Source organism: Malurus melanocephalus, unplaced genomic scaffold, assembly GCF_030028575.1.
Source record: "Malurus melanocephalus ecotype Western Australia unplaced genomic scaffold, MMel_1.1 scaffold_9, whole genome shotgun sequence".
NCBI classification, from domain to species: domain Eukaryota; kingdom Metazoa; phylum Chordata; class Aves; order Passeriformes; family Maluridae; genus Malurus; species Malurus melanocephalus.
The window spans coordinates 4,829,399-4,857,305 of NW_026623241.1; the positions used below are offsets into that span (position 1 = coordinate 4,829,399).

Genomic DNA, 27,907 nt, shown 5'->3' on the forward strand with positions numbered 1-27,907 from the left:
TTCCACAGTACAGGAACACTCCAGCATAGCTTAACCAAAGTTCTCTACAAGAAAGCCAGACTAGCAGGATCATCCTTATTGCTCCTCAGACTCCTTTCCTATGGATGAAAGGCCCTGGAGCAGTATAAAATCCTCCTAAGCTGTTGTTGGTCTGGGCAGCTGGGGAGGTCCCTGTAGGCAGTGCTGTTGAGGATGCTGTAAAACAGACTCCAAGGACTCATAGGGAATATAGGTGGTCTGGTCTTGGATCAGAAAGACATGTGAAAGTAGAACAGAATTCAGAGTACTGTGGAGGTATCAGGACAGCTTGGAAAGCCCCCACACAACTACCACAGATACACAAACTTTGTTTACTTACTTTTTGAAAAGAAGCTTGAATTCAAATCCAAAATTATCTGAACCTGTTAAGTTTTAAGAAGTGCTTAGTCTGCTTTTGCACTGTAAGGGAATTTGTGATTCTTATTTGTAGAAAAATTCTTTATTACATGTGTGTCTATCATGCAGAGTTGGGGTGATTGTGTTGGTACATTTCTAGCCTTTTCTTAGTAGGCAAACAAMAGCATCATTAAATTTGAAAGGCGTGCAAGAAACTGCCTGCCTTGTTTTCTAAACTGAGAATTTTTCAGCCCACATGCTTCTCAAGTAATGTAGCTAAAGATACTCTGTTTATGTTGTTATAAGTAYGATCTAATGTTTGCTTTTGGCAAGAAACTCTTCCTTGTTAGTATGCACAAAAAACATAGTTTACATGAGGCTGAAATACCAACTTGCTGTTCTAAATTGAGCAAACAAGGATGCTTGTGCTGTATCTCTAGCAATAGTAGTATAGTCTTCTTGTAGTAATCTAATTCATGGGGAAAAATAAGAAGGTATTCAGTTACTCAAGGTGAGAATTTTTCTTTTGGAGGGCTAAAAAATTGAATATAAGAACCCGAGTAATGGTACAGCTGTCGGAGTGGAAAGGTTAAGATAATGCAGTTGATAATGGTGTGCTTATCTCTTATACCACAGGGGTCCTTTCAGTGGAAAAATAATCACTGCTTGATATTGAGTGTCAGCATGCAGGATTATATGGAGGACTTACTTGCCTGTTTTGTTTATAATAGTTGCTGGAAAAGTTGGCACCCTTTAAATAACTCAAGGCTTTTTTTCTGCTTTTCCTTTTTTGAGGAAGAGGGGAGAGAAGCCTTTCATTAGTTCCACATGATAGTTAACTTGTCACATTTTACAGCTTAATCCTTCTCCTTTAAAAGTTGTTAGTGAAAAGACAAACCAGCCATCTTCTGCATAACAGTCATTAGTAATATAAATACTAAAAATAACATAATTATTTATATGAACACAGCAAGATTAGTCATAATACAGATCTCCTCCTACTGTGGATTGTTGCCCCCCATGATCCCTTTCAAGGAATGCAAGTGATTTTATTCTAAATTATATCCATTCACTGTTCTTGATGAAAACATAATGCAGTATTAAAAATAAGGAGTAACTTTACTGCTTTTGCTGTTAGTCTTCACTTTCAGGGAGCTAAGAAGTATGAACACTTTTCTTGATAAAGTGACCTGAGTTCCCCACTTGTACAATAATACTGTACTGGTGTGCTAATAACTTGTCAGGAATATGGCTTTGAGGAAAAGGACTTAGAATTGTTTTGTTGGGTTTTTTAAAACAGTTTTCTTATTATTGTGTGATGGAGGCTTTCAACAATTTCTTCATGAGTCACCTTCACATTTCTCTCTTGTCTCCACCCTATCCTTGCCACACCATTACATAGTAATTCTCATTTTCTCAAATTTGAAGGTAAAAACATAACCTCTGTAAGACATTATTCACTGATTGTTATGATATTCTTCTTTTTGAAGCGAGGAAAATGTGGAAGTGTTTTGAAACACTTAAAATACCAGAATTAAGGCCATSAATTACTTACAAACAAGTGTTTGCCGAAAAAAAAATCCCCTGTTTTTTTGTCTTCCTGTTATATRTTGATTGCTTTAATTTGGGCATTAAGTCTCTATTAATACATTTTTAGCATGATTCTTTGCGCTAGAGCATTAAAAACTGCTACAACTTCAACTCAGATTATCCCCTCTTTGAGTCAGAGCAGCCCTTGTTTTGAGAATGCACGAAGAAGGAAGAAAAGGCCGTTGGTTTAAAGCATTAAGATTTGATGTTTCTCTTGTTGTTGCAGTCTGTGGAATCCATATGAACTATAACACATCCAGGTTCTGTGTTTGTGTGTGCCTGAACCTTGTAGGTGGCTGTAGGATCATGCATACTTTATTGTAATCTAAAGAATGTGACCACTTGTAGCTCACACTATTTCTTCTAAACTCTTGCTCATGAAAGGTCTATTCATTTCTCTTCTACCTCTGATATTTCCTTATCAAGCCACTTAGCCTAAATACTCCTAAATATATGTAAATTCTTGTAGCATTTACTCATTTTCTAAACTGCTTTTTATATTCTCATTCTCTAGTGGGCTTTGTGTGCTATTTAATATTTTATCCTGTTAAATACTTTATGTGTTTGTGCCAGAAGAGGGTAGGATTATGTGATAGGTCTTTTGTGCCCAGAGTTAAAKCAAAGTTTTCTTTTTAATGGTTTTTGTGTATTTGTTCCCATAACCAGTATCAAAGGACATTGCTCTGTCATGCTGTCACTGCCCTTGTATTATAAGATACTGTGTTTCTTGAATCCCTTTGTTTTCCGTGGGGAATGGATTGGAATGAAGCAAAATGTCTGAGACTGTAAAGTGGCACTGGAGGCTAAAGGGGATTGGGAGATTGGGGCCTGGGATTAGAGAGGGAGCCATGCTCAGAAGCAGTCCCAGATAAAAAATATAAGTTGGATGGTGAAATAGTAGAGAAGGGTAAAGTCTGTTGAAATGGGATTATGGGGTTAAATGGAAGCAGGTGAACAGGAGGCAGAGACAATTTACAGTAGGCCATGTGTGGTGGGAAGCCTGGAAGTGTCCTTGTTCAGAAACATTTGGGAGGAGAGCTCAGGGCACCAGGACTTGATGARAAGCTTCAGCAGGTAGATGGGATGTTGGGCCTGGATTTCGGTAGGGAGGGAGGTAATTAAAACTGGCTGCAAAAGAAGAGTATAAATACAGCTGGACTAGTTAAACAGGAGTGGAGAATCTTTTTTGCTGCTATTTTGTTCTGGAGCTTGGAGCTGTGAATAATTAAGTTGACTGAGATATTTGAGGGGTGTATAAGTCTAGGAGAAGTAGTTTATCATTCTAAGAAGGCATGTGTGCTTGTAGAATGAAATACTTTGTTAATGATGTATTTTATTTTGAAGGAAAGCTATTGAAAGTTTTTAAAGCTGTATTTCAGTCTTGTTCTAATCAACATGTGCCGATAAAATACAGAAGGTGTTTTATTTTCTTCATYTGTGCAATGTATTCAACACTAGTTTGTAACTCCATTGCTATGATCATGTTTGCTGTCCTGTATAGCATAGCAAAATTATTCTTCTGTAGCTTTCATTTAAAGCTCGTAACTTCCGTTAAATTTGTGGCTTTATGTGAAGATTCTTGACTTGTTCAAGTCCTTTCAAGAGAATAATTATCCACTACCATAACCTATGGAAGAAGGTGGTGGATTCTTCATTTGMTTTTTCTCMTTTCAGTTGGCTGCTTTGGTTTGTTMTTWGCTRTTAAAATCTTTCTCATATGCAAACTGAGTAGCCAGTAATCAGACCAATATATTAACTGTTTTCTTTAAGACATCATGTACATGTCTTGCTCACAGTGTTTTGCAAAGTTAGTTATCATAGCCATACTAAATTTTCTTTGGTAAAACATGGTTCACAGTCTCAGTGTTAACTCATTTATTTATACCTTCTTGATGCTGCATGTAAATTCCTTTGTATGTACATTTTTTTCAAACGGGCTTAGCAGGCCTTAGGTGGTCTGGCTTGTTAGGTATATTTGCACTTGGTGTGGTAGTTTGGGTTTGGATCAAGGGCACCTTTTGAAGTCTAATTTCTGATTGTCCACACCTTCTTCCCAGCGGAATGAGCTGAAGCACACCCGAGCACCCTCTGGGTGAAAGTAAAGCAGAAGGTGTGCTCTAGCTTTGAGGGTCTTTCTAGGYCTGGGGGCTCCAAGCAGCTCTGGGAATAAGTAATTTCCACTCTTTGTGGGTGCTGTGTCTCAGCTTTGCACATGTGCCCCTACAGCACTGTKCTGCTTGATTATGAGGACCAACATACCAGTGTTGTTCTTGGGCACTGTGTGCTTGTAAGGGTCTTACGCTTTTCAGAAGGTAGATCGGGATGTTGAAATGAAATCTTAGGGGATCCTTAGCTTCCTTAGATCTTAGATCTTCCTTTTTTGTTCTCTATTTACCTCAATTCAGCATTGCACAGTTAAGTAACACAATAAACAACTCAGATATATTACTGTATTAGGATTTAATCAAATATCCACAGAAGAGTTTGTGTTAGTCCAATTGTCTTTGTCCACTAAATCTATAATCTCAAAAGATTTGGAGCATCCACTGCCCATAAACCATGTTGTGTCCGTAACTATACTGTCCTTTTACTAAATGCTGTCATGATCAGTATGACTTAGGTTAGCATGTCCAAKTCAGTCTAATGCATTAATTTCCAAGTTAATTCTTTAAAACCTTTCCACAATCTGTTRTATTTTATTAAAAAGCAAACCCACCACGCCCCAACCCTTACCTCTCTACACCCATGTCACTTCCTTTTTTACAGTTTTAAGTGATAAAAAAGGAATAATGAAAACAAGCAGTACTGATGGAAATTTCCTTATTTTTTCACTGTTATGTGGTTTTACAGGCTAAAAATATTTAGTGGCTTTTGTATCTGTATTAGCAGGATAGAGATATGTTTCAGCAGTAAAGCAGGAAGTGAAGTGGTCGTCCTCTCAATACAGAATGCAACCTGTTGGGCAGATAACCCTGAGGAGTTTTCCCTGTAATTTTCTTGGCAATTCCCTGTAATTGCTTGGCATTTCTTGTTTTGGGCAACTGTTGTTTATGTTTATAGTCTATCTTCTGTGAAAATGTAATGGATAAAGCTGAAGAATTATGCTTAAACAGCATTTCATATTCAGCRGAGGTGGCAATTGCATGCAGTCTTCAATGGAGGTGTGGATGCCTTCATCAACTCTGAGTTTACTGTAGGATCAGTCTGGAGACTTCCATTTTCCTTAGGGGTTTCTTGCATTTTGTTTTCTCATACAACTGTCTGCAAGTGTTAAGAAACTTACTGGGAATTGACCAGTTAGATTCATTGACCAAGCTTAATGAGTTTTGCATGTTTATGAGAAGTCCAGCCCTGCACTGCAATGATTTGGTGTCTGAAAAAAGTTCTTGGTGGTCTGAGGCAGGTAGGAAAAACAACAGCTTTCCTCAGTGGTTCTTCTGATTTTTTTGGTTTATTTGAGTAATTTTGGTCTCTCAGTGTATAAATGGGAGAGATATTGTACTAGCTGAAAACACATCATTTCAGTTCTCTGGAAGGTGACTTGTGAATACRCTTCTTCCTGCAAAATAATAATCCTTTCTTATTCCTTATCTACCTTATATATGGAAATGATTATATCTAGTGTATTAGCTGACAGTAGTTAATTCTGAAAGCACTTACGTGACAGAAGGCAGCTTTAATGTTTCAAATCTCTCAGATAATGTACATCCATCTGTTCTTTAGCAAATGCATCACCTCTCTGCATACTGATGATTTCTGATGTAGCACTGCTTGTAATTAAATTTTGATAATGTATTTTACAGGCTTCTTGAAAAAACAAATTAAGTTTGTTCATGCAAATGCAGAGTAAAATGGAAACCACTAATGACAAGTTATTTTAACTAACTGATGGTCATTCAAAAATGTAGRAATAATTAAAAATATGTAGTAGTACTAATGTATATTTTTAATTGGCTGGAATTTCATTTGGGTTTAGTAACAGTAACAGTGAAATTTTTGTCACTTAAACATTTAGCYGATTCTTGCATTTGATTACTTAAGTGTTTCAAAGCTGACCTTTTATGTTGGTTGCTTACAGATACAAATTGAAAGTATGTATTCAATAATTGAAACAAATGCRGCATTTGCAGTTTTATTAAATACCTACTAAACCAGTAATTGCATGTATAATGCTTCAGATACAGAAAAATGCAATTAAACTTTTAAGCTTCACTCATGGCTACTTAGAGAAACATTTGTGGTGGAACCTAGAATTTCTGGTTTGCAAAGACATGAATCTCTTGTTCAGCTTTTTTTTTTTTTTTTTTTTTTTTTTTAGTTGGTGATTTTTACAGTATTTAGTGCTTCAAATTTCCAAATTGAGAAAGTAAAGACGTAGTATTGTCTTGTTAATAGTGCCCAGACTATGTAGCAAGCCTGATGAAGGGGTTGTATTAACATCAGATTATATATACAACCAAATTTGACTTTTTTTAATGAAATGTTGTTATTAAACATCACTTCCATATGTTAAGGTTTTTGAGCTATTGGGGAAAAATGTTAAGTGAAAACATTTCTCTTAGAGCACAGTCTTCATGGCATCTTTCTCAAGTGCTACTTACTGCCCATAGAAAAGTAAACACATTTGCTTTGGATACCACTTGAATATAAAAACAGAGACATTAGCTTCTGGTTTGGGTCATGTGTACCCAAGTGTCCTAAGTCTTTTTCCCATGGAAAAAGCAAGAATCAGCACAGCATCTGCTTCCTTCCATTCAATGTGTGGAACTTAATCATCTTTTAGTGTTAGCTTCTTGTTCATTGATTGGAACTTAATGGATACTTTTTCTGAACACATATTTCAGTGATTGATCTTATAAGATTTTACTTGGGGCACCTGGATAGATATGTGTAAACTTGAGAACCCTGTCTTTTGGATGTAAAGAGAGTTTCCCTGAGGAAGAAGGGTGCAGAGAAGTACAGAATCCCAGCTATGAATCCTCCTCAGAGAAAAAGTTAAAAGACATCTGTACATATGTTTCTGTGGCTTTTATGGTACATGAGAATTACAGCAGAGCTATGGTTTCTGGTGCTTTGATCCCTGGTAATCAATGTTAGTCAATGTTAGTCAGTGTTTTTACAAAAGTCATGGAGCGAGGTTGGGGTCTATCTGTTCCACATGTCCATCATCCAAGGCTCTAGGTTTTTTGTTTTGAAAAAAAAAAAAATTCATGACTTAAGAAAAAGGAAGGGGGTGGTGGTAGTGGTGGGAGAGGTTCAGAGTGTCATCCTGTGCTGAAGTTCCTATGGAAACATACCCTTCACTGCTCCTACTCCAAGAAGATTCAGAAGTTGCACTCCCTTTCAGTATTTGTGATGTTGTGGTTTCTGAATCTCTTACAGTGTGGCCTGCTGAGTGTGGGCTGTGGTCCCCTGAGGACGGTRGATCTGTACACAATGACAAAGCTAATTTCTCTCTGCACATGCATTTTCATGTATTGTTTTCATAGCCTGTGAGTCTGACTACTTGTTGAGTTTATGTCTGACTTCACCTACCCAATGCATTGCATGAATCTAGAGAAACCAGAGTCTGGATGTGCCAGCCTCAAGGCTGTACAGCTGGAAATCTGATACCAAATTTAAWAATGAACTGGTCTGTGTTATAGGCCTCTGTTCTTACATATTGCTTGGATGCACATGGGTAGCTGATGCTGCATCGATAATTTGGAAATTGCRTTTGTATTTTTCAATTTCTATTAATATGCACCTTATTTTGGCCTTTTTTCACTTCTTAGAAACTCATTTAACAATTATTATGGTTTCTTAAACTTTGGAAAACTTCACTGCTTCCAGTGATGTTTTTTTTTCCCAAGTGAGGTATGTGCTGTTTCTGGGCCACAAGGGCTGCCTAGTGATGTCTGCTTTTGACCACTGGGCATCTGTCTGGCCAACTTAAGACTTGGCAGTGGTAMAGCTGTATTCTTTAATGGGTGTTCTCTTCTTTATTAGTCTAAAAAGAGAGTGGAATACCAAGAAACTAAACTTTCAGTTATATCTGAAAATATGCCRGCTCTTAATACACAAGATCAAAAGCAGTTTGTGAATAATACTCACAGTCTGTAATCACATGAGAAGGAAAATAAATGCCATTTGAAATGATATGTCCAATTTTTAGCAAGTAATAATTGCATACTTATGTCTTCTATTAACATGAATGTTAATGGTTCTTGTGGATTCTGTAGGAGGGCAGCTAGTTCTGAATTCTGCTGAATCTGGTGCTTATAGAGACCATGATCAGACTGTTTGACAGAACAAGTAATTCTCTTGATAGAATATTGCCTGCAGTTTGAGTTTTTCTAGTTGTGTGCCAGAAATTATTCCTTGTTTCCTGGATTTTTTTGGTTGCCRGGAATAATACAATGAAACAGGTTTTTACTGTTTTATCTAAAAAAAAAATCCCTGTAACTTTTGTAATTTTCCTCTTTTTCTTTATCTCCTTAGAATGTGAAAGCATTTGCATCTTCAGATAGCCTAGCCAAGGTCCAAGAAGTAGCAAGCTGGCTTTTGGAAATGAATCAGGAACTGCTCTCTGTGGGCAGCAAGAGGCGACGAACTGGTGGATCTCTTCGAGGTAATGCTTCCTCAAGCCAAGTAGATGAGGAGCAGATGAATCGAGTCGTAGAAGAGGAGGAGCAGCAGCAAAGACGACAACAAGAGGAGCAGCACATTGGGAGGAATGGGGAGATAGGAGGAGAAGAACCTGAATTTGATGACAGGCATGAGTCTCAGCAGGAGCAGTTAGAAGAAAATAATAATAGACTTACTACAGCGGATGAAGAATCCACTTGTAACCAAGAGGAAGATGATGAACATGCTGGTGATCAAGAGGAGGAGGTGGAAGAAGAGGAGGAAATGGACCAGGACAGTGATGATTTTGATCAGTCTGATGACAGCAGTAGAGAAGATGAACATGCTAACAGTAATAGTGTCACAAATTCCAATAGCCTCATGGACTTGCCCATTCACCAGTCTTCGCCATTCTACATGAAGACAAAGGTAAGAAGCTACATTTTTTGTACTCTTAGTCCTCCTTCAGATTTTTGAGAAAAATTGCAYATTTAGCATAAACTAAAATTTTACAATGAAGCCAAGATTTTATTTCTTTAAGAGCTTTTGGTAAAGGATTTATGCAGTCCAAAAAATGATGCTCTTTTAGCGGTTTATAATCAAAATATTTGCATGCATTTCATGTGAGCAAATACACCTATATATATTAAGGAATAGCGTTCTGATGACTATGTTCAGAATACCAAGATGTTTTTTATAAATATTTTTACGTAAGACCCTCCTGGAATTATTTATGATATTTTCCTTCTCCAAGTGGGCAAGAAGGAAGGTAAGTAATCCTACATGTGTTGTGTTCTCACACAAGATCTGGTTCATTTAGGTGAAAACATTATAGTGAAAAGGTAGGGTGGAATATTATAGAAACATGAAGTTCTTTCTGCTGGCCTGGTGAGTTCTTTGACAGAGGTTAAAAAAACCATAATAGCCAGTCATTCAGTTGGAAAGTTGTTACATAATGTCTTACAGCATCCTGCTTGTGAGGACCTTGAGTCTGTGTGCTGGTTGTTGCTTCATATTTGTAATAAGAAGCTGGAAATTAATCTTCATCTTTATTTCTGCTTATATCACCTAACAGTTTAAAAAAGTTATTGGGTTATTGGGTGCAGTGTACATTAGTAGTTCTCTGTATTTTCCAAATTCTTTGGAGAGGCGGAATTCTGTTAACTCTTGGCAGCAGCTAAATAATGAGAGCTGGGATACTGTTTTGTAAGAAAGAGGAACAGGCCAGTGTTCTGCTGGAAGAATGTTGGTCCTAAGACTATGTACTAATTCCATTTTCCGAATCATTAATTGTTAAACAAAACCTCCTCAGACTTTTCAATATTACTTTAAAATACTTGCACTAAAAAAATAATTAAAACCTGATGTAAAACAAAACACAAGCACAAAAAAAGTCAGGTAACATAAGTTAACAGTTTGAGTGGATAATCAGTCTTGAAAATGTACCTGAACAGGTAAATAGGGTGAACTTCTGATTCTGGAATCTGCAGCGATATTTTTGTTAATAGCAGTAGTATGCAATTCACTTTCATGTTTAGAGTCTCTCAGCTAATACCTTTCATTTTTGAAAAGTTCTAATGTTTTCACATGAGTTTTTTATATAATTTTATATTTATAATTCTGCTCTTCAAGGTGCTGAAGTACATGCTTTCTAATTTACAGTGAAGAACTGTCACATTTCATATAATTGAATCAGACTTTACAGCTGAAAGTCTTGGTTTTATTTCAATGTGTTGGTTTTCCTGGATTTACTATGACTTGCTGATATCATATGACAACTTGCATCCAGTGTGGACAATATTTAATGTAGGGAGTTCTTATCCTCAAAAATATGTTTTTAAGTCTCTGAATTGGAAGCTATTTGAAGTACTTTGTAAGTAACTACACTCATGTACAGACAGGACAGAGCATAATTTTCAGTGGTGGCCAGTTCTGAAGCTTTTTTTATTAACTTCAATAATGAATGTAGGTTTTTTCCTTCTTTTTTTGAGGTGTATTTGACATGAACTGAAACAAGCCAGTTTAGCCTGAAGGAAGCTGTCTGAAAGATCTTTGTACAGATGCAAAATTTCTGTGTGGTCTGATAGTTACTCTGCATATTCCATGCAGGGCTGCCATTTTCATCTGTGCTGTGTCCCCAGGCTGTGCTTCTGCAAAAATTGTTGGGGAGCCAGGTAGAAAACCATATTTGGGAAGGTTTTCATGGTGCAACTGTTTTAGGAGGTTTCAACTGTGTACYTGAAGTACCAGCACAGGTTAGAAAGCTGCTTGAGCTGGCACTACTCTGCACAATTAATTGTTACGCATTAGAACTGACAACATGCAACATTAATTACCAATTCCATAATAAACCAACATTTAACCACAGGAGCACATTCTGTGTTACAAAATATTGTGGAAATCATCTGTGGAGCATGAATGAATTACTGAAGTAAAATTAAGTATGACTAATTAATATGCTGCCTTTGAGAAGCGAGGGGAGTGTTAGTAGACTCATCAGCTGTATTTACAAGTGATTTCTGCTTCTACCTGGTGAAGATAGACTCATCGTAGGAGACCTGAACCTGGTGGACTTATATTTAGCTTTTCAGGTATGTTTTTAAGCATTTGTAGTTGAGTACAGTTCTCCTGAYGCTGGCTGAATTACCTTGCTGTGTGCTGTACTCTGTGAAACTTGCTTTGTGCCACCATCACAGGCGGAGGTGGCTGAATGCCCTGCTTCATGTCTGTGTGTCAGATGTAAACCTGGCTCCTCACAAGTCCTGTGAGGAAACTCCTGGTGTGACACAGTTTGGTCTGCTTGTGCATATGGACAGCACGCTTTCATCACTATCAAATACCAGGAGATTATAGTGAGACTGAACAAAATAGCAACTGCTACTATTGTAGGTGTTGTGTACCTAATATTAGATTTTAATATCTCTGTTCTTTATTCTACTTTTGTTCCTTTCCTCATAAACAATTGAATAAAGTCTCTCTCTCTAATTTGACTTTTTTTTTTTTGCTTGTTGACCTGCAGAATCCTGTGTGACTAAGGAAGGAAATGTCATATTTCCCACATAACACCACAGAGTACCCTGCTTGAGTCACCTTGGTAGCAGCAARCTCGCACTGTGTTCTACCATAAACTCCATCAGAGGCATAAACCCTATAATATTTGTATTAAAATAATTTTTATGGATGCTCATGTAATGTTTATATAATACATATATGAAATACATAAAAATATTTGCCTCATACTACTGCTCTGTGCAAATAACTGATACAGTTGCTGCCATAGTGTTGTGAAAAGGTTATGATTTAAGAGCATGGGCAATTGAAATGAGAAGGCCAGTGGTTCAGGAGAGACTTCATTGCATTCACCAACACCACGCAGGAATCCAGAAGGATCCTTGTGGTTACCTTTTCTGATTTCCTGCATAAAACATCTGGCTGCTCTGCATTGACTTCTGTGCAAGCTAAAGCTTATTTTTAGAAAAAGTCACTGTTTGMAAACAGGAAACTGTGCAGCAAGGCAAATCTCTCTCAAGCCTCGTTTAATAGTTTGTTAGTTATCATCAGTGTTTAAACTTCAKCACCTTTAGTCTGCTCTGCTTTCTTCCTGTTGTCTGACCTTTTTTGATCATTACAATTTTGTTTTATATTAATGTACTGAAGAGTTGTCTGTACTTGCACTTAAACAAGTACGTTTTTTTCTCCACCTATGTTAAGCAATCAAGTTCTTCCCTGAAAGATCACTTAAATGTAAACAATAAGGATAATGTGCCCATTTGGGTGTATTTTTCTGGTTTTCATTCTTGTTATGATACTTCCCTGAGCACCCTGAAGTGGGAAGATATCTCTCCTGAATTGCAGATATCTTTGTATCCTGATCATCAGTCTGGATGAGGGCATCAAGTCAGTTTGCAGGTGACTTTGCAATCAAGTTGGTTGGGAGTGTTGATCTGCTGGAGTGTAGGAAGACACTACAGAGGGATCTGTACAGGCTGGATTGATGGGCCAAGGCAAATTGTTTGAGTTTCAACAAGGCCAAGTGCCGGATCCTGCTTTTGGCTCACATCAACCACATACAGTGCTACAGGCTTGGGCAGAGTGGCTGGAAAGCTGCCCAGCAGAGAAGAACCTGGAAGTGCTGGTGGAGAGCAGCTGAACATGAGCCAGCTGTGCCCAGGTGGCCAAGAAGGCTGATGGCATCCTGGTTGRATCAAAAACAGCGTGGCCAGCAGGACCAGGGCAGTGATTGTCCCCTGTACTTGGCACTGGTGAGGCTGCAGCTCAAATCCTGCATTCAGTTCTGGGCCCCTCACTTCAAGAAAGACACTGAGGGACTGGAGCATGTCCAKAGAAGGGCAAGAGGATTGTGAAGGGTCTGGAGCACAAGTCCTGTGAGGAGCAGCTGAGGGAGCTGAGGGTATTTGGCCCAGAGACAAGGAGGCTAAGGAGTTCTGAGAGGACACTGTAGCCATGTGAGGGTCAGCCTCTTATCCCAGATAACTAATGAGAGGACAAGAGGGATTGGCCTGAAGTTGCACCAGGTGAGGTTTAGTTTAGATATTTGGATACATTCCTTCAGGGAAAGGGTTGTCAAAGGCTGGAACAGGCTTCCCAGGGAGATGRTTGAGTTACCTACCRTCTTTGGAGGTATTTGTAAGACGTGTGGATGTAGCAGTTAAGGACATGGTTAAATGTTTGACTTGATAGTGTTAGATTAATGGTTGGACTTGATGATCTTAGAGATCTTTTCCAACTAAATCATATTCTGTGATATCAGAACTGCGATTAAAATACAGTAGCAACTGTGTCAAGGACAGTTAAAATTTTTTTATGCAATGTATTTACTTACTGATATATCAAGTAATTCCAGGCCATTGGGATTTCATGTTTGACTGATGTCTAATATGATGCACRCCTTTTTCAGAGAGCTTTCTGAAGTAAGGTTGGCCTTTTTCATTTTTACCTATAGAACTGATGCTCGGTTGTATTAAAGCGACCAGAGTTTTCTCATACCTCAGTCATATCCTTTACTTTTGTTAATTTTTACTCCAGTTGACCGATGTTGTATCAAATTTTGTCATACTTGTTTTAAAAATACTAAATAGCACATGAGGGCTAAATAAGACTTTGTATTGAGTTCTGTTGAATAACAATTAACCACAACATAAGCAAACAAATACACTTACATCCCGTGTTTCATAGCAACTTCACTTAAATTCTTTTATCCCTCTGTATGTGTGGGACTCCGTTGCAATGTAAGGGCAAGAATGTATTATTTGTAAAAGCTGTCACTAGGAAATAGCTCAGGTAAATTATCATTCTTGCTTACTTGAGACTTGAATTGTTTGTCTACCTGTGCTCATATTCTTGAAATTGTRGTACTAGCAGGTATATTATGCCAGCAATATTTTGTGTTTATCAAAAYTGGTGTATATTGCAGAGGTGATACCTGGCATGATTTTGTGGAAGAAAATGTCATCAATGCTGTGAATCCTATTTTATGTCAACCAGTGCATTATTTTCTCTTGTACTGACATCTGTGTTTCAGCCCAGGGTTATCCAAGTTGTACTCTGTTTACTTTGCTAAGGGTTTTTTCCTGTAAATGGTTAGGTTTATTTGGTATTTCTGAACTATTGTGATTGTTATAATTCTTAAAAATRTTTTTGAACATAATACATATAATCTTAAACTTGTTCCAGATTTTTGTCTTTGTTTGCATAACTGTTCCCGTAACTCACAGTTTCATAGTTTATAAATACTAATTAATTCAATATACTTAAATATTTTGTTTTTAATTGACGGTTTTGGTTCCCATTAAGATGAGTTGTTTTTCTTGAACTGCTGCAAGCTTTTCATATTTAAAGAAGCAYTGGCTTCTTGATTATCTTAGAAACTCTTTCCAAACAGTTATAATAATTTACAGGTTCATTAGTCTCTGGTTTGGATTTGGTGTATTTTGTGGGGAAAAAGTCATGACCATTTGCATGCAAGCTCCTATGACTTTAACTTTGTTAAATTAGTTTTTCTTGATTTAAAATTCAACATGACATAGTATTTTTAATGTTAAATTTCTCTAATGTTAAAGCCACCTCAGTTAGGAAATAATCACTTCTTAAAAAAATTTAAGAATTAAACACATGAGTTCATGAAAAGCGATGTCTGCATTATTTCCAGAAAATATTGTCACAGATTTCTATGGTTAGGCAAAATAGCTACTTGATATCAGACTAACAGGAGTGCAGTGTATCATATAAGGACCTGAATTTTAAAATCCAAGTGAGCGTGGAGCAGGAATATTGTTACCTGGTGCGTAGCCATTTTTCTTGTYTGAGGTTTCAGGGAACATTTTTGTTCTGCTCCGCTTGTCTGGAGGGATTTCTGAGGAAGTGTTTGAGCCCATTTAATGTGCGATGTTTTATCCTGGACAACGGGCACTGTTCAGCAAGAGTCTTTGCAACAACTCTCTCTTACTTAAACATTTATTTCCTTTTCTTCTGTTGAGGCTGTCATAAAACTTAGCAAATTARGTAATATGAATGTGAAATGTTATTTCTGTGTAAACTGTTTGGATTGTGATGGTGACTTCTCATAAGAGGTCAGGCATTCTTGCATGCAGAAGCCTTCAATAATTTCACTAATTAGTGTCCTCTTCAGATGTGGGTTTGCTTGTTGCAGGATTGTGGGTTGTGATTGTTTTGCTTTTTACCTGAGATTCCAAGGATACAGAAAACAAATTACATGAAATGAAGATGAGAAAATTCTTGYATAGTTGAATCTAAGCCACAAAACCCACTTTGATACCCTTTCAGCAGTTGTCATATTTTAGCATTTGCTTCATTACTGAAGGTAATAAGATGATTTTTTTAATGTGTGCATTAACATTTAATAGTCCATAATGTATCTTACATACAACAGTGGTAAAGRCTGAGAAGCAGATTAAATTTCAGGTAAAACCAGTGTACTTTGAATGCAGCATCCTCTACCATACTAAATACCATTTGGCCACCATGCTATCCATTTGGCTGTAAGTCACAAGAGAACATGTGTGTCAGTAATGGTGCTGTTTGAGGGATAAGCTGGATTGACTTTGGTGGAGCTGGAAGAGGATGTACCACAGGAAAAGCTGTCCCTTGGAGCTTAAATACCCATTTCTTCAGTTCTGAAATGCTGAAAGCCCTGCTCACATACAGAGCTTTCAGCTCCTAAATAGTGCAGACTGGGACAGAATTTTTGCTGCAAGGTCCTTGAGGTAAGCTTGTATGTAGAGACACAGAAATAAGAATGGCTTCTTTTTCAGGGGGTTTTGGCTTTATATAGAATGGTAGTATTAATTTTTTAAACTGAGGAAACCTGAGATTGCACTGGCACTTTGTGCATATGTGACGTGAAAAGGACTCCTGTGTAAAAGTCTGCAGTTATTGTCAGAATTATTGATAGAGTAAAAGCATGCTAGGGGGGGTTAGAAGGAATCAAAGATGATTRCAGAAATGCTGATACTTGGGGGCAGTTTTTTTGTGTACAAGGCAGCACATGCAATTTGGCAAAAGTTGCAGCGTGTGTAGATGGAGGGTGGTTTGTTAAGTGTGTGTTAATATTCTCTCCTTCTATGAGCAGCAGAGGGGGCTGCTACTTTGCTGCAGACTTGTGCACTGTTCCTTTGCAAAGGTTTTCCTTGCTCCTGCAGCTAAAAGCCTGAAGCATGTTTTTTTTTAAGTGTAGGGAATAAATGCAGCTGGAAGAAAAGGRCTCAGTATTTTTTATTTGTCAAGAAATGTATTTCCAGTATAGGAAATGGTGTAGRAATATGTCCTTTAAAAGAACATATTAAAAGTACTAAACTTATTTTCAGATGGCTTGTGTGGTGAGAATGCAATGTACAGTTCTCTTCTCTGAGTACACAAGAGAAAGAGAAAAAACATCATACTACGAAAAGAGGGGKTTTTTTTACCTGTCTCTTTGCAAGGATCACATGCAAGGCATGTTGATTCTTCATGCCTTTCAGTTAATGCTTTAAAGGGTTTTTCATTAAGTAATAATTTGCCTAAAGCTCTKTCAGAAAGGCTGTACATAAAAATTGCTCTGATGGTTGAAAAAAGGCAACAAAAAAGCATTGACAATTTTAATTTTTTTCTCTTGCTTCTTCCTATGATTCTCCTAATTGAAACATCTTTGACATCACTCTCTTTAAAAGCTTAGGAACTGGCAATTTTTTTTCTCCCTTGGTTATTCTGAACTACAGCACTAAAGTGCAATGAATTAAGTAAGTTATGTAGGATAAACAATAAATGGTCCTTACATTTATTTAGTCTTTTTCATCTTATCAGTGACCTGGATGAAGGGAGAGAGTGCAYCCTCAGCAAGTTTGCTGGCAGTACAGAGCTAGGAGGTTGGGCTGATACACGGCAGGCTGTGCTGCCACTCAGAAGGACCTGGACAGGCTGGACACTTGGATGGAGAGGAATCTAACAAAGTTCAGCAAAAGCAAGTCCAGAGTCCTGCAGCTGGGGAAGAACAAGCCCAGGCACCAGTGCAGGCTGGGGGCTGACTTGCTGGGAAATAGCTCTGTAGAGAAGGATCTGGGGTCCATGAACCAGCAGTGCCCTTGTGGCCAGGAGAGCCAATGGTGTCTCAGAGAGCATTGCCAGCAGGCAGGGGAGGTGAGGACACATCTGGAGTGCTGTGTTCRGTTCTGGGCTCCTCAGCAYGAGGAGAGACRTGGAGCTCCTGGAATGAATCCTGTGGAAGGCTACCAAGATTATGAAGAGACTGGAGCATGTCTCTCAGGGAGAGAGTCTGAGACAGCGGAGAGAGGTGAGCCTCTTCAGCCTTGGAGAACAKATGACTGAAGAAGAGAGAACCTTACCAAGGCATACAAATGTGTCCAGAGACTGGGGCCAGACTCTTATCAGGGGTGCCCAGTGATAGGGGCGATCTGAAACACCCAGGGTTTCATCTGAGTAAAACCTCTTTCCTTTGAAGGTGACAGGGCACTGGAGCAGGCTGCCCAAAGAGGCTGTGGAATCTCTTTCTATGGAAATAGTCAAAATTTGCCTGGACATGATCCTGTGCAACCTGCTCCAGGTGAACCTGCTTTTGCAGAGAACAGGAGCAGATGATCTGCAGAGGTCCCTTCCAATGATTCTGAGATTCAAAACTGCCAGTCATAATTACTTTTGCATTACCATGACAGCTTAATTATTTTCAAACAATTCGTCTTGCTTTAAAATATATTTTCTTTTTACTTTTCTGATACATAGCCTTGTTTTTGTATTGGGCRGTAATAACATTAGAAATATTCATACTTGGAGATGAATATAAATCAACATTTTTAACCTTTGATTTCTTTATTGTTTATATACACCACAGTTTACTGCTAATCATTCCAAGCATGCAGGATCGTTTGGAAAGGTTACACAACTGTCATTCAGATGTAGTTTGTTAAATATTAAAGCATCCATGGAAGGAATGCAGATTCTTTGTTTCTCTGTAGATAGCAAGGTACTTCTCCGACTTTACTAACCTGCAGCATGCTTTACTACAAATACCAGTGTTTTGTTTGAAATGTGCTTCTTATTTGCTGTGCTTTTTCTTGGCAGTGTTAATTTATGATTTCACTTGCTGCTCAAGGCTTGTACAATTTTAGCTGTACTTTTGCCTTTCCTAAGTAGAATTGTTCTTACACCTTCATTTGTAGTGTAGATAAAACTGGTGTGTGAAATAATTGATGCTCTGGTAATTTTCTCTGTTCTGTAAGTGGATCTTGAAGCTTGCTGATTGATATGTGGGCTGTGCTTGTAGTAATGTGGTCATTACTAATAGAGTTTGTAGCTTATCTAAGAACTTGGCTGTCTAGTTCAGCTTTCTCATGCAAAATTCTTGAAATACTYAGTAATTAAATTTGGCTGTTGTGTTAAAGTGTCACAGCCAAATTAAAGGAATTTATAATAAATTCTAGTTTTTTCCTTTATGTGGGGTATCTTAGCCCTTTTCAGTATGATTTTTACAAATACTGCAATGACTGAAGGACAGTGCTAATATATAAGTTGTGAGTAAAGAGAGTAAAATCAAGAATCTTAGTGCCTGGGAAAGAAGAAAGGTAGTTTAACAGAAAACATTGATTCTGACAGTGTGGGYCATAGTTTGGACTACAAAATTCTATTTAATAAGTAGATTTTAATTGATTTTCTCTTTTCCCTTCACTGCAGGAAGTTGATTTCTTTCCTTTTTTTTTTTTTCCTTAATGTGAAAGAGGTATTGCTGATTTAGTTTCTCATTACAGAAATTGCTTACTAGACTGAAGTACTAGCTGAGTAAGACACAAGCAATTTTCTACTTCTAAGCCAATAATTGAGGTCAGTCTTTAAACTCCAGTCAAGGGATTTACCTCAGCTAGCCATACTGGAAAATAAATGTACAGAGCTTTGGATTGTGCCTSTGTAAAGGTATCTGACATTATACAATTGCCCTTTCTTTGCAGTAAAGCCTTCATCAGAGCATACACCTTCCAATTCCTGGTGGTTCTTACCAGACATGTCTCCTGTGTTCTCCTGAACATATGAGTCATTCCTTTGCAGCTGTGTTGGTTGGTTGTTCAGTTTCCTAAAGTCAGAAAGTTGCCAGCCACCTTGGGCAGGGGGTGCAGAAACAGGGTAAAATACTTGAATTGTCCTTTGGTTGTTTGGCTTATGCATTGCTCCCTAATGGTAAATATTGAGGTGGTACTTGTGTATGTTACCCAAACTTCTATATCAGTTTACTTAATGTAKAATAAATTAAATTGATGCCTTCAGGGTAGCTACCTGAAGCAGTGTGTTGTTGTYGTACACTTTTTCGTAGACTTTTAAATCTGTGTCAGTTCAGCGCCCACGTGGTTTTTGCTCTRCATCTTTGTTATCAAAATGAGAATAATGTGGGGTTTTTTTTCAGAGAAAATGAAAAGAAATGTACAGTAGTATTATTTCAACTCACCAATTACATGACAATGACATTATGAAGTAGAAATCATGCAAATGTGCTTTAGTAAGTATACTGAAGTTGGGGTATGTGACTTGTCTAACAAATACATTTGGGAGCTCTGCCCCACATAAATATGCCATTTGTTCCTTTTGTTGTTCTTGACTATGTGGCACATGCTGTTGCCTGATGTGATCGTTAGCCCAAATATTTCCAGTCTGTAGTGATACAGCAGTATTTCCTTGAGCATGTATCAGTGGATGCTGTTGCCCTGAGTATCTGTTTTAAGCTGCTCCTCTTTTGAAGCTTAACTGAACTTGGTATTACTAGTTATAAAACTTAATGCAAGTGATGAATCAAAGTGTGGAGAAAGTAAAACTTTTGCTGGTGAKTTAGTTTTTTGTTTTGTTGACACCTCCTTTCTCAAATGGTTCTTTTCCCAAATACTCTTTTAGCTATGAATTTGAAGTGTATGTTTAAAAAATACAAGTTATRATCAGTAAATTTCTTGCATTTGCTGGTGTTTATGCTTATAAAATTGTAAGATCCAAAATTAGCTTAGGGGGCGTGGAGGAATAGAAATGGTCTTGAAGACCAGCACTATGTTTAACACCTGCTGCAGGACTAACATTTTTTTCGTGATGTTTTTCTCACTCAGTGCTATTTCACAAATTACAGTATGTCCTTTATTTCTGTAGGAGATTTTTCATTGTCTGCAGAACATGTGGCTATTCAGCAAGCTGTGCACTGTGAGGGAATTTACATACCTTTATAAATTCTTGAGTATAAGGAGAAAAACTACACAATGTCAATTTCTATACTAGTTTCATAGCTTCTGAACAGGCAGAATGCTTAAAAACAAAACTTTCAAGCTGTCTGAGCAWATGTTTGAACAGACAACATCTATTGTCCATCGACAAAGGATGATTTTTGACACACAGACTGTTCTTCTCTGCTAATACATGGTGTCTGATCTGTYATGCAACTGTGCATGTATAGTAATGATATAGTGTGTRTTTTATGTAGACTTAATTATGAGCTGTTAYGTTTTGTTTATGTGAATGTTTTACAGTTTGGTTTATTGGTGAAATTCCTATTACAAAAAAMCCTGTAAAACCTAGAACCAGTGTTTCTATAAATGGTTATTTTTGTCACAAGCATTCCCTTTTTCAATGGTGTGGTTAATGAAGATGCTATCTAAACTTCATGCAAAATTTGTGAGACTCCTGACCATTCTCTCCTGGTCAAACAAGTTTGGAAATTCACCRAATTATGGTAAAATGTGATTTATGTTAAAAAAACTTGGTCTGTATGGTACAGCTTTTGATGTAACATTACACGTACTTAATTGATATTGAGATTTTAACGGTGAAAGTCATGAGTTCTTGTGCATAAATAGTTGATAATAATCAGTGACATACAAGTGGAAAGCACTGCTGTTGGGCATATCTTCTGTTCTTCTGTTTTACTTCTCCTTTCTACTCTCCTGGCTAATTTTAAATTTTGTTTCTTTAGTTTGTAACAAGAGTTGGGAAGAGGGAGAGGATCTGACAAGGACGCAATTACTAAAGAAGTGCAGAGATTTCTATCCCAAGTCAAGGTGGTCCAAACTAACGATTTTTTCATAAAACYTTGCTTCTTTTCATGCTTGTTTTTACTGAAAGGTGATGTTTTCTACTGACTTTACTTCCTTACCATATATTTCAAAATATGAAAGGAACGAATTGTGAATTTTAGAAATACTCCATGTAATTCAGTCTTGGAAGACACTGGCTATACTTTTCAGCTGTGTCATGACATGTTACTCAGTTAATGCTTATAAAATTTTAATACATTTGTTCAATCCCTGGCACCTCTGTGAAGTGGAAAATGTACTTATTGCCACCGCAGATTGCCAGCAGGGATAAATTCCACCTTATTCATCATTGGAAGTCATTACTACTTTCAAAGTAAAGTATTAGCAGCATTTCCTGTAAGTGCAAATCACATTCTTAGCCAGTCAATGTTTCGAAATGGGCCGGAGACTCTTTGTTCTTATTTAAATTATGGARTGTCCCTTAAGGATGGCAGTTACTGTGATTATTGTTGATCCAAATATAGTGARTACTGAAAAAACTTACTTAAAAGACAACAAATAATAAACACTCTTTTTGCCAAAATAATAATTTCTTCAGTTTTGATTCCTTGGTCATATTTTCTAAAACACAGAAAATTATTGGCTTAATTAAAATATRTATGTAAATATGAAGTAAAGAAAGTGTAAGTGGCAACAGGTAAATGGAAGAAATCGGTCCAAAAATCATTCAATATGGATCACTTGCCAAATGTAATAATGTTGTCCCTTGACTTTAAGGCTGGATTTCATCCAAAGCAAAGACACTTTCAGTTGGTACCCAGGGGCACTTATCCTTCTGCACAGATTTGGCTTTGGTGTAAACCACTAGTATTCCGTGCCCTAGAGCAATAGTGCTGCACGCTGTGTGTGCAGGTATTCCTGTGTATTTGTTTTGGAGCAGAGGSTGTTGACAGACAGACTCTTCCTACACTGTGCCAGCCAGAATTTGGTGCTGGTGCACTGCATGTCTTCGTTGGCAGGGCTCAGTATCAGACTGCCTGTAAGCTCAAAGCTGGGTTTGGTTGACAATATACAAAGTGTAAATTCTGTTAAATACATACAAGGATTTTAAATAATAAGTGATATTTGAACAAATCAGAGAAAGCCAATGTTTGTTAAATAAAAATACAGGCAAGGCTGCCCCTTCCTCTGGAAAAAAAGGTGAAAAAAGGAAAAATAAAGATCGAGGTGACAACCATACAATCAAGAATGCCAGCCCTCTGCATACTACCTGCTTTTTTTCTGTGCACTAAGCATTCTTTACTTCACATATCTTGAGCTTTATAAATAGCCTCACAGCCCTTTGCAGTATGCTGTTACCAGCTGAAAAGGATTATATAGCTTAATTTGGTGCTATCAAATGAATGCCATTGTAACAATCAGTTGTTGCATTTGTTAGATTTATGTGTATTTTACAGTGTTGGTAAGGAAAATCATCTCATATCAAAATGGACCTTGAAAACAATTTTGTTTCAAACATACAAACTGTAATACTTTGCCTACTGCCAAAATAAAAGGTTGAAGAATGCAATGTAGTTAATTTGAAGAGTGTTACTGTGTTGTCAGGATTTTTTTTTTTTTTGTGCTGAGTAAATGGTGTCTGGACAGAATTCCACTACGGAAGAAAAAATTATTTAAGTGTGTAGGGTTGCAGAAATATTTTTGGGTGATTTTTCTTCTTCCCAACTCATATGTAGAAAGAAAGGTCTAAGGTAATTTTTGAGTGTTTTTTGTACATTATTCAGAAACTGATAAACATGTTTTAAGTGTTTTAGTAATGTCTTGTGTATTTTTGTGTGTGTAGGCATATAAGCAGAGAATTTCTAATTTAAAGTTGCATTTTACAGGTAAGGGTGATACAGTGATAAGAAAARCTTAATTTTTCAGTATGGAAAACTGATTTTTCAGTTTCCTATCTTCCTTTCTGAAAAAAAAACAGCCTCCTTACTAAAAAAACCACCTGCATTCCCTTCTCCCATCTTATCCTCGGCTGGGAATTTGACTTGCATTTTAATCCAGTGTTAAATATTGCATGACTTCTCTACCTGTTRTAGTTCTTAATTCTTGTCTCAGCTTTATTTAAAGGTGCAAAACCGGCATAAATAAGTGGTCAGCAAATAAATTCCTGCAGAGCAGCTGTAGAAATTCTTTTCAACAGCTGTTGCAACACTGACTAGACTAAAGAGTTAAACTTGCTTATCCAACAAGTCATGTTATAGCCAATGAGAACTGGGCAGACATTTCTGGAATACTTAAAAAATGCAAGATGATGCAGCTGGATTTCTGTTGAATACCTAGAATGTTTTTTGAAATATTTAATAGAGAAATGAAGACACATGCTTTAAAGATAGTTTTTTAAAAAGGTGACTATGACAACAAGACCCCATAGTACAGTAAATACAGTAATAAAGTTAGGGGACTTGTAGAGTAAAGCCAGATAGTAGAGCTCTCTGGTGTCAAATGGTTATGTAAGGTAGGAATTATTTAAGATGCTCCTGGTTAAGTATTTTTTTAATGTTATGATAGCATAATTAGTACTGATATTATAGTCTCGTCAATATGCAGTTTACTAGAAAATGTCGCTTTCATAAACACTTCATGAGACCTTACAAAAAACTATCTTGAGCAAATGCAAATGTGCTCTATTGCAGTAGTACCATCATGACTGAGGGCAGATCCCGTGCCTGTAGCTGCATGTACCTGCAAGGTCCCGTCCCTTTCTTTTGACATGGAATTCTGCACTTGGTGAGATGCCTGAGAAGCTGTCATCACTGACATCTTTTTGGGACCTGTATTACATGCTAAAGGATTACATGCTAAAGGACAAAGAGAGGTCATCTAAAATCTTGTTGTTGCTTAAAAATGGAGGTCTTGACTACTCTCCACTTCTGAACATTATTTTTTCATTCATCTGACTGCTTTGTGAGCTGTTTACAGTTGCTAATCTTGTGGAAAAATTACTTAGCAACAACAGTTGAGCATTTTCAGGTATCCTCCTTACTGGAGTTATTTCAGAGCTCACAAGCCTGACAAATTTTACTGCCAGTTTAGGAAAGAGTTWGGAAAAAACTGGCAAAAGCGAGAAGTCGGGAAGTGCTAGTCTCCTTTTTGCTAYTAGGGTCTCCATGGACTTTTTTGTTTCCTTTCAGCGATAAAGATCAGCTGTAGGATTGATCAGATCTAGTAGAGATCTTATTTTGTTACGGACTGACATTCAAACTCACTTGGATTGGTGGTTGCAATCAGAAACTGAGAGCTGTGAACCCTTGCTATTCTCTAGTCTGACTTACTGCTGGGCTCCCCAAACACAAGTATTAAAGTCCACTAGGTCAAATTTGAGTCTCATTTTATTTCCCTGTGCACTCACACTTAAATACCAGGATGCTTAAACAGACATGAGCATGCACATAGGCATGAAAAATATGTAGTAGGTATGTTTCTCTGAAGGTCTTCCCTTTGCTGATGTACTTGATATTTCATCTTCCCTGGCCTCTACTAGTGGACTTTGGGGAATGCTATCCTGGGAAGTGTGAAGTGTTTTGCCAGACAGCATCTTTACCACCATCATCCTTATCTGTATTTTTTTGACCTTTGTAATTTCTTTCAGTGTAGGAGTGCTACGCAAGTTGTACTGTCTTCCATCAGCAGTCACAAAGGTGTAGTTTCTTCTTATTCTTTCRCAGTAAAAATTGTAAGATAGCTCTTTTGTATTAGACAGAAGCCTTTTTCATCACAGTGAGTTTTAATGACCATGCCTTGATACGATTTCAGAGCCAGAGTTATAACCAGGAATAATCATTTATGTTAGTCCAAGTTAAGAAAATCTGGATTCTTCTTCACTGTTCTTAAGCTTTGTTGTCAAAAAAAGAAAGTGCAGTTTACATGTCCTTGTCTGTTAATCTTTTCAGAGCTTATACATTTCTTTACTAATTTTCACACAATTAGACAAAGAGAGAGATTAAGATTACACAARTTGTCAGGATGACTAGAGGGTGGGTAGGAAAGGGGAAAGACTGCTGAAGGGGGAAATCTACAAGGTGACCATCACCTTGTAGAGGCATCATTGAATCTTTGTGGAATCTGGTTTTGCTGTGTTCATGTAAACAGGTTCAGTCAACATTTGTTCCTTTCTTTTCTCATAGAAGTCATTTATCAGTGAACACTCACGGTAACACATAAACCTGAAATAAACCTTTGCTGTGAYTGGGCTGTTCAGAGTGACCTGTAGGTCCCCTGACACTGTGGGACCACAGGGCCTTGGAGAAGCTGTAGTGTAGTTCAAGTGCAATTTGAATTGGCAGGATAATCTAACCTGGAGCCAGGCTTTCTTCTTTCTGTTGCTTGTGTTACAACAGGTCTACACTTAGGTTGTTTTCATGGACTATGGAGAAAGCCATAAGTTTGCATGTTTTTCTAATAGTTTTGCCCTTTTCTGTACTATTTAAGTACACGCTTTTTAGAATATTTTGATCTCATGAGATCAAAATTATCCTCCCCATTGATTTCCTTCTTATTCTCTTCAGGAATCTGGTTCATTATGTTTTCTTATATGTGCAGATTTTTGTATTGGGTAAACTTGGGTACAATAGAGGCATTTTAGAGCAATAGGGTTCTTTACTATCCAGTACCAATAATACAGGTGCAGTTAACTTKTGTACAGCAGTGCCTTCTATACAGCTTATTCATTTGCCTGTGCAAAGTAGGATAATATCCAATGTGTCATTTGAAAAGTGCTTGCATATTGGCATTACAAATCCTTCACATAAATAAACTTGGGACAGTTGCTGGATAAGTAGTAAATAGTGTGGTGTAGGTAGACTGCCTTGCTTTGCTGACAAAGTGCTTCTTGGTCTTTTTAGACATGGGCAGGGACCAGCATGAATATCAAATGAATAATGAAGTTTATGTGTAATATAAATTATAGTGCATTCTGTATGCTACAGCTATGAAGAGCTTACTACAGATGTTACTTAGGAAAGAAACTTTCAAATATATTTAAAGGGTTATTATGTTGCTGTGATTAAGTTGAGAAGGTGACTTTTGAAAWGTTGCAGTGCTCTGCTTTATCCATTTGAGGGCAGCTGTTCACCGATGTTAACTGTGRAGAACATGTCTGGGGTTCTGCTGTCTGCATTTTAGTTTTTCTATACCTGCAAATATTTCATTTAGGTCTCTCTAGGTCTTGTATTGTTCCCTCATCATATTGAAATGTCATGATTAAAGCTGTCTTTCAATTATTCTGACTGGAAGATATAAAGATTGTTGCTGCTTTATACATGCTTTCATTTTACAGACATCTCTTCACTGGACTGGCCAAAAAGAAACAGGAGTCTTCTGGATTCTTAYGTTTACAGCTGAAAGTCCATGACAGTCTTGAGTTTAAAAATACTAGTTTTTCAGGCACTTTGATGTGATCTCATTTTAAATGTGATCTTCTGATTAAAAGAACAGGCAGACACTTTAAAAAGAACACCACTRGAAATCAGCCCAACTATATTTAGAAACAGGGTGTTAGAAAAATATTACAAAGCATTAAAGCTTAAATTTTCATCATTTCATATTCACCAAGTTTATACTTGTTCTCACCCCTTGTAATACAAAAATACACACTTCTAAAGATAAAAGCAACAGAGTGGCCGTTTAAACCTAGCATTTAAAACTTAAATTATATATATATATACATACATACATACATATATATATATGTTGTGCAAATACAGAACCAAGAGATATCTATTATATGCAATGTATTCTTGACACTTCTGAGATAGTTAGCCTTCACCATATTAYTCTAAGACATTGGTACCTACAGTCAGTAATATGTAGCAAATACAAGACTAAAACTAAGGTGGTGATACATGGAAGTGAAACTGGAATAAGATACAATCTGCTAGTTCAAGTCTTATTTTCTGGGAGACGATGATAAAAAGGTAGGGGRAAATAGACACAGGTAAAAATCGAAGTTTTTTCTTATTGCTATGGTAAAGTATGAAATTTAGCTTTGTAATTTCACAAAAAAGGGCCTTATTTTGTCATGGCTTTATCCACATAAAAAGGGGACTTCAGTGAATGTGAACATGATACTTTTTTTCCAGCTAGAAGTGTGTCCCTGTGGAATTACTCTAGATTAGTGTGGAAGTTCCTGAGGAAAAACCARTGTGTTACTGGGACTTTATCTCAAACCACAAAAGAAGGGCAGAWAATCCTGAGTTTTATGTTTTCAGAGGTGTGACAATAACCTGTGACTTGGAACCTGCATGGTGAGTGGTGCTTGGAGAATGTAATACTTCAGTCTTGTTTACTCCCCAATTGTAGGTAAATCTGTAAATGGGCCAAGTTATGTTCCTGTTTTGCACCTACGTTATGAGCTAATATTTTTTGAAAAAAAAAAAAGGGCGGAGTAAGCCCCCCAAAATGAAATAGTAAGATGCTAGCCTCTTTTATCAACTAATAACTGCTGGTGATCTGCCACACCGTCAAATTCTTTCAGCAATTGCACAGTGAAATACTCTTAAAACTGGGTTTATTTCAGAAGTTTCCCTTAGTGCACACAGACAATTCCATATGCAACTAAACAAAATGAGTATTTTTAAGGGAGAAAGTAAGGCTTGCTTTGTACAGAATATTGTACCTGATCTTGTATTACATATTACAAAAATCCAAAATTACRTTTATGTAATTACATTATATATTACATTTTGATAAACTTCACACTTTGTTGGAACAATTGAAATGGTGACCCSTTAATCAAAAATGGAAAACTGGTCTGTTGC

At 37.2% G+C, this 27,907-nt stretch overlaps 1 protein-coding gene across 3 annotated transcripts in view; it reads left to right on the forward strand.

Annotated features, from left to right (window-relative positions):
• FBXW7 (F-box and WD repeat domain containing 7) overlaps positions 1-27,907 on the forward strand; it is a 175,451-nt gene that overhangs the window by 65,710 nt on the left and 81,834 nt on the right. For all 3 annotated transcript variants that reach the window (XM_057376318.1, XM_057376326.1, XM_057376312.1), the window contains exon 2: positions 8,446-9,000. In XM_057376318.1, the coding sequence (XP_057232301.1) occupies positions 8,515-9,000 (486 nt within the window). In that variant the 5' untranslated portion in view covers positions 8,446-8,514. The remainder of the gene's footprint in view (positions 1-8,445; positions 9,001-27,907) is intronic.